Source organism: Chrysemys picta, chromosome 11 (assembly GCF_011386835.1).
Source record: "Chrysemys picta bellii isolate R12L10 chromosome 11, ASM1138683v2, whole genome shotgun sequence".
Lineage (NCBI taxonomy): Eukaryota > Metazoa > Chordata > Testudines > Emydidae > Chrysemys > Chrysemys picta.
In genome coordinates this window covers 34901474-34916101 of record NC_088801.1, presented here as the reverse complement: position 1 = coordinate 34916101, position 14628 = coordinate 34901474, and the positions used below count along the sequence as shown (strand labels likewise).

Below are 14628 nucleotides of genomic sequence, written 5' to 3'. Positions count from 1 at the left end.
TGAAGGTGGCTCTGACATACCCACAGAGATCCAGATTTTAGTTATGGCCTTTCTCCAGATTTTCTCACTCTGGCTGCCATTGTCTGGATGCAGAGAATCCTGTGTTACCCTGTTAGTTATCCTGGATTGAAGCTAAATTTTGGAGAAGAGGTGAGCGGTACTCTCCACCCCTTTTCCTTATGCATAAGGACACGTCCTCATCCTCGCCCACTCCTTTATTCTCTGGAAGGATCTCCATGCTGATCTCCTTCTCCAGCATGGCAGAGTCATTTAGAATGGAGTATGCAGATTGTCTGGGTGCCACAGAAGAGGAGCTCTGCCATGATTGCATCAAGCCTGTGGACCTTTGGTTTGTTGTGAGAAAGGTGATGGAGTTTTAATGGCTTATTGAGGCCCCACAGAGTTAGAGACTTCTCCTAAGACACCTTCAGCACTTGAGACCTGGCAGATAGACCCATCTTTGTTGATTAGGGATTTCTTGAAAGCTAAGTCCAAATATTCATCTAATTGCCTCTCAGCCCAATCCACCTCAAAGAAGAAAAGTTCCATCATCCCTACTTGTATTGTCAGTTGGATAATCGAGTCTCACAGGAAGGAGTCTGGCATTCTGTCTGCCTCTCCTTCCTCCCAAGTGGAGGATCTTGGGTTTCTCAGTGAGGCCACGTAGGCCTGAAGCCCTCCCCTCAGGCTAAGCCCCCAAAAGAGCACTATTTAGGAAAAGGAAACAATCCCCAGGCAAGGATGAAATCTTCTCCCCAAAGGAAAAGTCGAAGAGCCCAATAAGATAGAGGACACAAGCCAGAAAGCATTCAGGATACTCATCCTCTTCCATCAGCTTCAGCATCTCCCCTGAATGAAGGAAACTCTTAATATTGGACCATGATAAATGCAGGCCAGAGTAGAAGGAAATGGTGGCCACTATCCAGATATTTCTAGAAAAAGAGGATGAACAAACCAAATCCCGGGGTAAAACTCTTCCATCCAAAACCAAGATAGAATTTTGCCAATTCCCTTCATTCTGTGACAGGTTTCAGTTAGGAACCTAGTCTGCTGAGAATCAGTAATTGTATGTTTTCATAAGATGAAGTGGTTCTGAGGATGCTGAAAGATGTCCACAGCCAAAAGAAGCCTTTTTACATAGGTCCCAATAAATAGCCTTGTCACCTTTCTGCCTGAAGAAGATCTCAGCATTTATCAGGCAGGCCTTCAGGGGGAAGAGCTGGGCAAGGTAGTATAAACTACGTTGAAAACTTTGTGGAAGTGTGGTCTACTGGTTAGAGCAGGGGATGGGGAGTTTTGGACTCATATGAGTTCTGTTGCTTCAGTTCACCAATTTGGAAAATGTCTAAGAATTCCTTACTGTGGTGTTGAGACTTAATGTCTTTAACAGCATTTTGAGATTGCGAAGATTTCTACTGATTACTTTCCTGGAAGTTCTTTTGTATTGTTTGTGAGCGGCCCAGAGATTGTACTGTAGTCTTAGGGAGTCCTTATTCACATTCAAGACTGGAGAGACTGCATTGTTAAGAAAAGTAATCCAATCACAGGATTGTTTTAAAGTATAGTACTCTGTTAATAGTTCAATTCCTTTAAAAAGTAATCTGAATCTACATTAGAAGTTTTATAATCTGCTACCTTAAAAATCCTTTGGGTAGAGTTCATATGCTATACCAGGATCTTTACCTATCTATGAGGTGATGCGGTATGTCTTGTTTTTGTTCCAAGAAGCAAGACTACAGGAGATGGTATTTATTTAAATGTCACAGTGCCAGCAATTTAACAGTTCAAATAGCATACCAGAACAGCATTGGCTTTCCGTAAAAACTGGTGCAGAACAACAACAAAAAATTGTTTTAAGACAGCACCTCAGTTCTTGATGTTTTTTTCCATAAATATTAAAGATGCATTTTGGAGAAAAGCTGTGTGCCTGGTTCAGTTTGGTTTTCACAGAGAATTTTTGAGAAACTATATCGGTTATAACAATGAGGAGTCCTTGTGGCACCTTAGAGATTAACAAATTTATTTGGGCATAAGCTTTCTTGGGCTAGATAGAACCCACTTCATCCGATGCATGGAGTGGAAAATACAGGAGCAGGTATAAACACATGAAAAGATGGGAGTTGCCTTACCAAGTGTGAGGTCAGTCTAACAAGACAATTCAGTTAACAGTAGGATACCAAGGGAGGAAAAATAACTTCTGTAGTGGTAATGAGAGTGGCCCATTTCAAAGAGTTGACAAGAAGGTGTGTAACAGTAGGGGGAAATTAATATGGGGGAAATTAGGTTTAGATTTTGTAATGACCCAACCACTCCCAGTCTTTATTCAGGCCTAATGTGATGGTGTCCAGTTTGCAAAGTAATTCAAGTTTGGCAGTTTCACATTGGTCTGGTTTTTGAATTTTTTTTTCTTGAAGAATTGCTACTTTGAGGTCTGTTATTGAGTGACCAGGGAGACTGAAGTGTTCTCCTACTGGTTTTTGAATGTTATAGTTCTTGATGTCAGATTTGTGTCCATTTATTCTTTTGCGTAGAGACTGTCCAGTTTGACCAATGTACATGGCAGAGGCGCATTGCTGGCACATGATGGCATATATCACATTGGTAGATGTGCAGGTGAACAAGCCCCTGATGGTGTGGCTGATGTGGTTAGGGCCTAGGATGGTGTCCCTTGAATAGATATGTGGTGTTAGTGTCTCAACTGAGTTGTTGTTTTAAAAAAATAAATAAGTCATTAAGTGGGAGTGAAGGTCATTTATTTCCCAAATCCTATGGTATTTAGTAGATGATGGTGGGCTGCTGCATTTTTCCTTTGGATTAGGCATGATGTAATAATAGCGGGTTTTCAGGACTAATGTCAAATGTTTAATTAAAGTCCCTTTAATTAAGGTGGTTTTTTTTACCTTGTCACCATTTCATCAGAAGAAGCTGCTTTGGTGGATTTTTTATAACATTTATTTAAGAGCATAAACAACTATATGGTTAACTAATTTCTCATACTTCCTTCAAGTGCTAAAGAATATGAAAAATACATTGGGATTATAATATAAATAAATTAGTCAAATCAAGGAGTTAACCAATTCTAATTTGTATTATTAACTAAAAAGATAACCGTTTAAGATGAACAATTGGTCTAATCATTGCATGAGCACTATCAGTACATGTGGCCTACAATGAGCCCACTTTTTTTCCTACTTGTAGAATTTAGCTGTGTGAATGTAATTACTTACTCAGTGGAGATTTGGAGACTTCTTGGCACAATAATTAATCTAGGTCTGCAGACTTGACTATATTTGGGCTGTGGATAGTATTTCTTGTTTTGTGAAGGTGGATGTTGCCACAAGAAGTGAAGACCATTGATGGAAAGAGGCTGCAATTGTACTCCTACCCTTTTAATTCTTTCTGGGCCAAGATATTCCAAAGTACTTTTTAAAAGATTTTGTGTGACCAACTTGAGATACCTTAAATAGGGTCTGATTTGCAGAGGACAGGTGCTCCACGCTTTCTATTTGGGCCTTCAAAATCACTTAACCTTTTTGAAAATCTTGGCCTTTGTGTCACCTTAGTACAGCATTTTTTTTTTATTTAAGGGATAGAAGTGTACTGTTTTTCCTCTTCAAGATCGCTACTTCTTTTCCAGGCGCATGCGAGCTGCCTGCATACACTAGCATGATGAGGGACAGCTGCCGCTAAGCTTGGTGCCCACCCCGGTGGGCAAGGCTGGGGGCAGTACAGCTGCATTGGAGAAGCTGCCAGGGCTGGGCTCTTGCTCCTGTGAGTGGTGGCCTGACAGGCTGCTGTGGTTCCTGGTAGAGCCCTGCAGCTCCATGGGTATCCGCTTTATATCCATGGATATTCACATCCACAGGTACAAATTTTGTATCCGTGCAGGGCTCTACTTTTAGTATTCGTCCTATCAACGGTTTGCTGTTGTACCTTTAACATTGACTCTTTGAGAAACTGGGAAGTCTCCTGAACTCCTTTTTCCTTTAGATTTTATTCCCATGGGCCATTACCAACCACTTCTTTGAGTTTGGTAAAGTATGCTTTTTTGAAGGCCATTGTACTTATTTTGCTGCTCTTGCTCCTTTTCCTTAGTCACGTAATCATCATTTCTTGATCACTTTCACCCAGATTGCCTTCAACTTCAGATTCACAATGCTGTAGTCAGAATAACATCTAAAATGGCAGTTTTCCCCAGTTACTTCCTCCACCTTCTGAAACAAACATTTGTCCCCAATGTATTTCAAGAATTTAATGACAGGTTTCAGAGTAACAGCCGTGTTAGTCTGTATCCGCAAAAAGAAGAACAGGAGTACTTGTGGCACCTTAGAGACTAACAAATTTATTAGAGCATAAGCTTTCGTGGACTACAGCCCACTTCTTCGGATGCATATAGAATGGAACATATATTGAGGAGATATATATACACACATACAGAGAGCATAAACAGGTGGGAGTTGTCTTACCAACTCTGAGAGGCCAATTAATTAAGAGAAAAAAAACTTTTGAAGTGATAATCAAGCTAGCCGAGAACAGACAGTTTGATAATAAGTGTGAGAGTACTTACAAGGGGAGATAGAGTCAATGTTTGTAATGGCTCAGCCATTCCCAGTCCTTATTCAAACCGGAGTTGATTGTGTCTAGTTTGCATATCAATTCTAGCTCACCAGTCTCTCTTTGGAGTCTGTTTTTGAAGTTTTTCTGTTGTAATATAGCCACCCGAATTTAATGGACATTTTGTGTTTTGCTGCATTACAATCATTCTGTTCACACAGTCCTGGAAAGCTGTGTTGCCAGCTCACAATTTTATCTCGCGTCTTGAGATATGTGGTGTTTCTTAAAGCCCCGGCTCCTGGACTAAAATGACTATGTAAGAGTTTCAGTAACTTTTTGTAAATTAAGCTTAAAGCCTTCATGATTATGGAATAAAGTTTGAGAATATGAACTGGTTGTACCTTTAAAGGCTGAAAAACGAGAAGGAAAATACATAGAACCCAGTCTTTCTCTCTCTCTCTTTTTATTTTGATATATATTGTGCTCTTGCATTTTGGCAATACTGGGGTGGGGGGGGGGAGAGAAATAAAATAAGGTTGTTGTGTAAAATTGTATAATTGGCAGGGGGACCCAGGAACAGTAGTTGAAACTATTTTAAATTGTTCATTTGTTGGAACTAATTAGATTTGAAATTGACAGTGACCCTTTAAGTACAATTCAATAAAGTTTCAGAAAAAATATTCCCTGCTTACATTTAAAATAACTTGTTTCCTCATTGGTTCACGCTGTCAGCAAAATGAAAAATGTCCAATTTTTTTCCTGTGCACTGAAATGTATTCTTTTTCTTTGTAGCATGAATGATACATAAGTTGTTTGGTTTTTTAAATAAGTGATATCCAATGTACAGAAATAAATTTAGTCACAATCCTGCAAAAGGTTATGCATGGGCTTACCTTTACACACTCTAAGTAGTCTCATTGAAATCAATGATAGTGCTCCTAGAGTTTGTAGTTAAGCACATGCATAACTCTTTGCAGGATTGGGGCCTTAAATTCTAAACCATATTTCCTTTTGTACAAATGTAGTTTAGTATTTTTTACATTGCAGGAAACTGTCAAAAATGAGATTAAAAACAGCTTGCAGAGGAGATGCAACAGTATTCTGAAAATCTTTAGAAAACTCTGGAGCAGACATAGGCGAATTGATTGGTTATTTATTATCTATTTACATAAATCCTTTGTTTGCCAGTTTGTTTAGATTTTTCTAAATCCCCAATTACTGTAAAGTTAATTAGCAATCAGAATTGGTTTTCAAAAGGTTCAAATTCCCCACATGGCTTTGCAGATCTAAATGTCTGGCATCCAACCTAGCTAATGAGCTCACCTCTATACAAATGGGATCATTTCTAATAGCTTTGCCAGCTCTTGAGTAATTCAGGATGAACTCTTCCAATGTGAAAAAACGCTTTATGAATGAATGTTGGGTGTTTTTGTAATTAACCATTCCCCTTAATTAATTTTGGCTCCAAGTCTCTAATTTCTCAAAGAAGGAAGTTATACAACTAAGAAGTCTAGCTGCCAAAATCACCATCTCTCTATTCCAAGCTGTGTAAAAACGTTACAGTATGTAATAACTTGGCTTTGGAAGAGGCAATACCTCATTTTGCATTTATGTGAGAGATTTTAAAACCTTATTGGTGTTTTGAGGATGAGGAGGAGGAAATTAGCTTGCTCACCTACTGCAGACATTCATGTTTCATGAGCAGAGTTGGCTTATAAAAGAGCACTGTATAGAATACTGACTTTGGTGACAAAATGTAAAACAGACTTGATGAATTGAAGGTGTTCATATTACTTTGTTCATGTTGGGTTGAACATAACTCTTCATTTGTGTCTGAGCCTAAGTTCTCATGGGTTTACTATGATGGTGGGCTTGTATGCAAGGCTATGTATTTTTCTTTGTTTTACAGAAAGAATTATAGAAGACCACGAGTTGGTAATTGAAGTTCAGTCAAACTGGGGAATCGAAGAAGAAAATAGACTGTATTTTAGAAAAAACTATGCCAAATATGAGTTTTTTAAACACCCAGTGGTAAGTCTGTCTTCTTAAAAGCACTGTTTGGGCAGCTGCTCTGCTGCCCTGACATCTGAAGCCATGTGGCATAGTGATGAGGGGGAATGCCAGAAATGCAGGAGGACTCAGAGTGAGCCGTAAAATGAAACGGAACCTAAATCTACCTGTGACCTGTTAAAAGGAAAGGAAGAATGATCTTAAATCACTATAGGTATGTCTATGCCAGAGCTGGAAGGTGTAAATTCCAACTTGAGGAGACATGCCTGCATTAGCTCCAATTGCACTAGTGTGCTAAAAATAGCAGTGTAGTCGCCACAGCGTGAGCTCTGGGAAGGGCTAGCTGCTCAAGTACAAATCTATAGTCTCCAACAAGGTCATACTTAGGGCGGCTCCCCTCCATGCCCCATCACCCTGTTCCCCACTTGCCCCACTGTGACTACACTCTAGTTTGCCACACGAGCTTGATCAGAGCTAATGCTGGTATGTCTCCTCAAGCTGGAATTTACACCTTCCAGCTGTGGTGCAGCCATACCTTTAGGGACACGAGTTTGGGTTCTGTTCCTTGCTCTGCATGTATTATCTTGAGCAAATCATTTTCTCCCTCAATTACCTATTTCTGAATGGGGATAACTCCATCTCAGAGATGTTGCTAAATTAATTAATAGTGTGTGTGTGGTGTCAGATATTATAGTGGTCCATGGAAATGACTTTATATAATTAGACCCAATACATTGCCTGACCATGGTCAACCAGCCTTGGTGGGCAATATAGACTAACCAATCAGGGCCCAACAAGAAAGGTACGATCCTAAGAGGAGGTGGAATTTAGAACACTGTATCAAAAACACTTAACTCTTAATTAATCCTAAAAATAATACACGCGATCATTTGGAATGAAAGTCTCTGGTGACCAGTTACTTTACGTACTTTGAAGGATTTAATTTGGGAATTGTCGGAGCTATTATAAAAGACTATAATTTTAGATCTGGGGCCAAATCCTCAACTGGTGTAAACCTGCATAGCTACAGTTCAGTCAGTGGAGCTGTGCTGACTTACACCAGCTCTGACCTATAATATCTTTTTTGTATTTTTGCAAGTTTCCACCATTTGATCTATATTAATATCATGCAGAATAAAAAGAGCATTCACAATAAACCAGAGAGGATTTTTTCTGCATTAGTAAAATATAGCATAAAATATATTAACCAGCATTTTGTTTCAATACGATTTAAATAAATGTTTTTGACAGTGTATCTCACTTATTTCCTCCTTCCACTGGGATACCATATCAACTTCAACAAATTGTTCCTTTTTAAGTGAATTTTCCCTCTTCCCAGATAGTAATATATTGAAGCCTAGGGCTGGCCTATACAGCGTGAAGGGGAGGGTGAATGATTACCTGACAATGTAAGGTTACAGCTACACTGCAAAAAACAAACACAAATAAACAAAAAACAAAAATAAAAACCACAACAAACCACAACCTGGCAGTGAGTATGAGCCTGAGTCAATAGACTCGGCTCATGGGACTTGTGCAGGTTTCAAACCCTGGGCTCCAGCCCAAGTAGGAACATCTATACTGCTGCTTTAGCCCCATAGTGTGAGCCGAGTCAGTTGACCCAGGCTCTGAGACCCACTGGCACAGGTTTTTCTAGTATAGACATACCCTAAGTATGGGCCTTCCTGTAGTCTGACTTGACTCAGCAGACCCTATCCCTGCATTGAAATCTTAAAAAACAAAAACAAAAAAACCCACTTTGACGTTTGCTCTCACAAACTCAGCAGGTGAATCTACAAGATACCACACTTTGAGGCTATTTTAATGCTCCCCCCCGCTTTCCTAAATTATTTGAGCGTTGGGAAATCTCATTGTCTTTTTGCTCAGTGCAATTGAGTGGTGGATCTGTTTGTCTAAGAGAAATCTGAAGGTTTTTGTATTCACATTTACAGAAGTTTTAATAATACGTTCTATTGTAACAGAATTATTTTCCAGAGCATATGGTGTCGTTGTCAAGCGAGACCAGTGGAGTGATCGGCCACACACAGATATTACAGGTATGCAGTATTTGCATTAAGATAAACCAATTCACAGCAGAATACCTAAATTTCAGGTGTCTAGTTTGTGTGTACATAGTATTTTGTCACTGACAGAATTGTAGTGACCTATTGGACGACTAGAGAGACGTCTTGTCATGAAACACAAAGATAATATTCCTCCACTGATATAACTGCACCTGGAATGATTCAGTTTTGGGGAATTCATTGCCATAAATATATTGACCAGTTGGAGGGAGTTCAGAAAAGAACAAAATGCAGCAAAAAAATGTTTAGGATCAGTTGGGTGGAGTAACTAGCAAGAAATGATTGAAAGATTAAAGTAGTTTAGCCTGTATAAAAGGATGGGAGTTCAACAGTCCTCAACTGTTTGAAAGTGGTATATGCAAAGGAAAACAAGGAGTTTAACACATTACAAGTGGAGTAAAGGGTTGAACTTAATGAAAAGAAGATTTAGACTGGTTAGCAGGGAAAAAAAAATCTTACGGCTGGCACGGTTTGTTAGTCTGTGGAATGCTGCAGCCTTCCAAAAGAAGTGGTAGCACCTAGTACAATGGTCCATGACTTCCAGGCTTCTAGACACTATGGTGATACAAATAATATCCACAGAATGTTTTAAATATAAGCTGGATGCATCATTTTAAATGTAAAATGGGGAGCAATCTACAGAATAGAAAACAATCCTGTAGTGGCCATGAGATGAATCCTAAACAATGATCTTCCCTAACAGATTTATTTGGGCATAAGATTTCGTGGGTAAAAAAACCCCAGTTTACCCATGAAAGCTTATGCCCAAATAAATGTTAGTCTTTAAGGTGCCGACGGACGACTCATTGTTGTCGATACAGACTAACACGGCTATCCCTCTGAGACACATCTGGGGTTTTAAATGAGTAGTTTCTAGGTATGATCTGATGATTTTCATACCTGGCACAAGCTTTTACAGCATAGCTCCAGCCCTGTCCCTGCTCTCTGGGGAGAACAACCAGACAGACAAAGGGGATTCCTCCCCCCCCATTTTGACAAGTTCTAGCCTTCCCATTGGCTCTTTTGGTCAGGTGCCAACTCCCTCCCTTTTACTTATGGACTTTTTAACCCTTTACAGGTAAAGCAAGTAGAGAACAGCTACTAACAGGGATTTTATAGCTGGCTGTCTGGCTGGGTGCCCATAAAAGGGAGTTCCCCTGCCCTTCATTTATCACAGATGCATTTTACAGAAAGGAGAGCTCAAGTGAGCGGTTAGGTTTGTGGCAGAGTTGAGATAAAGTATAGATCTCCTGATTCTAAGCCCTGCTGTGGGCAAAATGTTGAAACTTAGGTGCTTTTAGTTAGGTCCCTAAAATCATCTTCAGGAACCTTAAAAAAATTTACCCTTTGAAAATCAGGCCGTTTCTCTTTTGCTGCCTAAATACGGATTTCAGAGTCTAAACATAGAGGCACCTATGTTTCAAAATTTTGGCCTCTGTGCTAATAGAATTTAGCATCTCTTTATCTGAAAAGTGATCTGATAGTTGGAGAGAAATATTTGACTTATTTTTGAAAACTAAACTATATCTACTAAAACCCTGTGTGCAGAGCAAGTTTAAGGCCTATGTACCACTGAGGCTATGTCTTCACTACCCGCCTGAATTGGTGGGTAGAAATCGATCTCTCGGGGATCGAATTATTGCGTCTCGTCGGGACGTGACAATCGATCTCCGAATCGATGCTTGTACTCCACCAGCGCAGGTAGGAGTAAGCACCGTTGACGGGGGAGCCGTGGAGGTCGATTTGCCGCTGTCCTCACAGCGAGGTAAGTCGGCTCGGATACGTCGAATTCAGCTACACTATTCGTGTAGCTGAATTTGCGTATCTTAAATCGACCCCTCCCCCCCCCCCCCCCCCCCCCCCCGTAGTGTGGACGTAGCCTAAGTCACTTCAGTCCTCAAATATAGTGTTTAAACAGTGCATAGTTTGTATGCTGGCCTTCTGCATAGGGGCCAGTTTTACCCCAAATATGAGATTACAGGTTAACTTGTAAATCAGTCAAAACTGGATAAACCTGTATTTCTTGTTACTATTTTTTTTACATTGTATTGTCTGATTATTTAAATTTGGTGCAATAGGACTTGCTAGACATTAAGTACAGAACACCTTTGTGGATTACAAAGCCATCATGCACATTTCAGCAAAAGCCATTCCGTAGAGCATTTACACTATGCCACTCTTTCCTCGGAAATGTCATTAAGACAAGTTAATGGGCTTGCATTATCATCTGTGACATGCTTGGTCAAGTATCAAGAGAGATGTTAGTTTTAACAACCCAATTTTGAAATTCTTAGTTTTCTGTGGGTTGAGCTATATGCAAGTAAAATATTCTCCAGCTATGTGTTTAACAAAAGGCAAGAAAAATGTTTTAATGCAAGAGTAAGAGAAGGTAAGAATTTTGGCTCCTTCCTTTTAACTCAGAGCTAAAATACCTACAAAAATGTACTGATTTGTTTTCCTTAGTTATTCTCTAATAGTCATAGAAATGTAGGGGTGAAGGGAACCTCAAGAGGTCATTAATCCCGCCCCCTGCACAGAGGCAGGACCAAGTATACCTAGACTATCTCTGACCAGGTGTTTTTCCAGCCTGTTCTTAAAATCCTCCAGTGACAGGAGTTCCAGAGCCTCCCATGGAGGCATATTCTGGTGCTTAGCTATCAGATGTACATTGATTTGTAAAAATTGTTTCTGTAGCGCTTCCCAAAGAGTGAGAGGTTTAATCCCTGCCCCCAACAAGATTTAAGCCTAAAGAAGAAGGTGAAAGGAGTGCGATGCATAGATGGTACGTGGCTGTGTCATAGTCTACTTTAGGGAGGCATAGTATTTGTGCATACATTCCTTGGGCATTGAGTGTGGAATCAGTGAGCATAGCTCACATTCTGGGTTTTCATGAATGTGATCAATTTTAAACATAAAAAATTAATGGAGCAAATGGACTTTAAACCTGAGGCCTTCACAGTAATATTAATAGAATATTCGGATATTTCATTTTTTTATCTGTTTCTTTGAGAAATTATAGATCTTGTAGTATGAATGGATTCATTTATAGTTCACCTATTTCTGGTAATTAAATGTGAAGCTGATGTCTTCAAATGTAATTTAAAATCAGATTTTTTTCACTTGTAAAACCTATTCAGTAGCTTGCACCATAGCTTACTATGGTAACACCCCCACCCCAACCTTTTCAATAACAATATATGGATAAAATCTCATGTTGTTAGTTCTTACAAATACACCCATTGAGTTAATCATGTGAATAGGATTAGGCCCAGTTTGAGCTAATTTGGATAATGGGTGAAATCCTAATCCCATTGAAGTAAATGGTAGTTTTGCTATTGACTTTGATAGGGGCTAAGAGTTCATCTTTTACTTATATGAATAACACTGCTCTGTTCTTGTACTATTCAAAACTTTTGGCTGCAGTGTTTTTTGGGACCAGGATTAATTTTTTTCACTCTGAAGAATACTAATTATTTTTGTACTTTGAGAGTAACAATTTCACAATTTGTTAGTCTGTAAAATCATCCTGATTATGCTTTTCAACTTTTTCTTTAAGGGTAGCTCTATTCTCCCCAAGTCCAATTCTTCAATAGATAAAATTGATATTCAGGTTCTGTAGGTGTACTTTGAGTTCAGAGTGCAAATCTTGTATTGACTAATTTAGCTGTTTCTTTCTTATTGCCTTTTCAGCAGAATGCAAATACATTAGAAAACACGTGTAGATAGCATATGTACAAGCCATTTTTCACAGGCAATGAAACAAAATATTTTTATATAAATGTAGAATTTATGTTAAAGAACAGGGCACATTTCCTTTCTAGACAATTAAAATAGTTTTTGTGTGAAATATATACACAAAAATGTTAAAAGACCATGAAGGGTGCAAAGCACTCAATTCTGGCATGTCCTAACTTTTGAGTACTTGACTTTGCAACCCTAATGTCCTCTTTAATATAGTTTTGTGTGTGTAATTTCTGAGGTTTAAAAAACAAACAAACAAACTGAAAAACAGAAAATTAATCCTATGGAAATAGCCACATGGGACATCAGCAGGGTTTGAGCCTTTAGATCCATTTCACAGACCTTTGCTAGTAGAGCTAATGAAGTTACTGATACCAACAGTAAGCTGTCATCCTTTGTGGGCTAGCCACTAGAGCAGGATGAAACATACACTTTGCCAGAGGGTTTCACAGATATTTGCTGACAATAGAGAAATGTTGAGACTCTGGAATCTTGAGGAATCTCCCCTCAAACCTGACCCCTTTTGCCCTGTCCTCTTTTTTCCCCATTATCACCCACAGCTCCTTGTCTCATTCCTATTTTTCACTCCTCTGTGCTCCTCACTCCAGTCCCCATCTCCTGCTCTGGGCTCCTCAGCAGAGTCTTAGTCTCCTTTATCCCCAATCTTGGCTTTCATTCCCAGTCTCCCTCCTAAGCTCTTTGCCCCAGTCTGTCCCCCCTACCTCTTGCTCCTCGTTTGATCTCCGTCTCCCCCGCCTTGGCTCCGACATCCAGTCTCCTTGCCCATCCAGGCCCAAACTTCCACAGACCTCCCACTCCCAGTGTCTTCTCAACCCACCTCACTTCCTTATCCCAATCTACTTTCTTCACTGCCCTCCCCACTGCCTTCTGTCCCCTCTGTGTTCCAGACAGGCTGCCATACTGCCTGGGCACCAGCAGGGGGAGCATTGAGTGTCAGTCTCCCTGGTCTCAGTTCTGATGCTTGGTGCTGCAGCATCCAGGAGTGGCAATTGCAGGGAAAATCTGCTTACCACTCTGCAGCTTGGGGCTGGAGCATGCCCAGTTCAGACAGAATCTGGAAAGTTCACTTGTCAAGTCTCTACTGAGCATGTGTGAGCTGTGTTCCCCCCGCTCCCTCTCCAAGGTTTATAAACTGAGGTAGCTGGGAGTTATTTGACAAAACATTTGTTTTCAGAAAATGCTACTTTGTCGGAACCTAAACTTTTTGTGGAAAAGTTTCTCAGGAGATGGGGAGAGAGATGATTAGCTAAAAGCCCAGTGGATAGGACACTCACCTGGAATGTAGGAGACCCAGGTTCAAGTCCCTGCTCTGAATCAGCCAGAGCAGCAACTTTGACATCCCATGTCACTGTTCACCAGAATGTTAGCTTTTTGGGGTGTCTTTCTGGTTTTTCATAAACGTTTTTGATAGGGCTTGGTTTTGCCTCAATGCAGAATGGGAAAACCTCTTTCCACCCAATTCTGTTTATAACCTGGCCAAATCTGGGCTGGTTTTCCATGTGAACAGCAAAGGTGACTTCCTGCCAAATGTCACTTCCCTGCTCCAAAGAATGAAGGCATTATAACTTTGCAACAAACATGGTGAAATGGTTTTAAGATGGACAAACCAATATATTTTTCCATAACCTTGTTAGGCGAAATTGATGAACTACTTTTGCAGAAACGTTCCAAAAATATTCCGTCTGAGGCAAATAAAGTTTTTGGCAAAGTTTGAAGCAACTGAAAACTGGGCTTTATAATGGGAGTCATTAAGCAACTTCACCTGTTTACTGTGCTACCAGCTCTGCCTATAATATAACTAAACCCAAAATGTTATTTTTCAGTTAGTAATTTTCAAAGATATTTCCAAAATATACCCACAACTTGTATGCTAAATGTGCACATATAACCCTCCATTTGTGCCTGCATTATCACTAATTTGCTTGCAAGAGGGCATGCTCACAAATTTATTGGAACATTTTTGGAGGCAATTCTTAAATATTGACTAATAGTAACACACATGGAGCAATACGGAAGCTTTCAACACCAAATTTGATTTTATGGGACTGAGTTAAAATCTGAGCAATTAAGTAGAAACTTAAAAGCAGTCTGTGTACAAACTGGATACAAAACTGCGTACAAAAAGGTTCTAATTCAAATCTGAAAGTTTAAAAAAAGAAGCTGGCTTTCTCTTAAATTAATCTTCATCCCATTTCTGTGAGAGTCAGGGTCTCTGCTC

At 39.7% G+C, this 14628-nt stretch overlaps 1 protein-coding gene across 4 annotated transcripts in view; it reads left to right on the top strand.

Moving 5' to 3' along the window:
* Window positions 1–14628, top strand: part of GRB14 (growth factor receptor bound protein 14) — a 105642-nt gene that overhangs the window by 68263 nt on the left and 22751 nt on the right. For all 4 annotated transcript variants that reach the window (XR_010591580.1, XM_005290374.5, XM_024114808.3 and 1 more), the window contains 2 exons: window positions 6464–6585; window positions 8547–8621. Coding sequence is in view for 3 of the 4 variants with exons in the window: in XM_005290374.5 (XP_005290431.1) it covers window positions 6464–6585; window positions 8547–8621 (197 nt within the window). In the remaining variant the exon portion in view is untranslated. The remainder of the gene's footprint in view (window positions 1–6463; window positions 6586–8546; window positions 8622–14628) is intronic.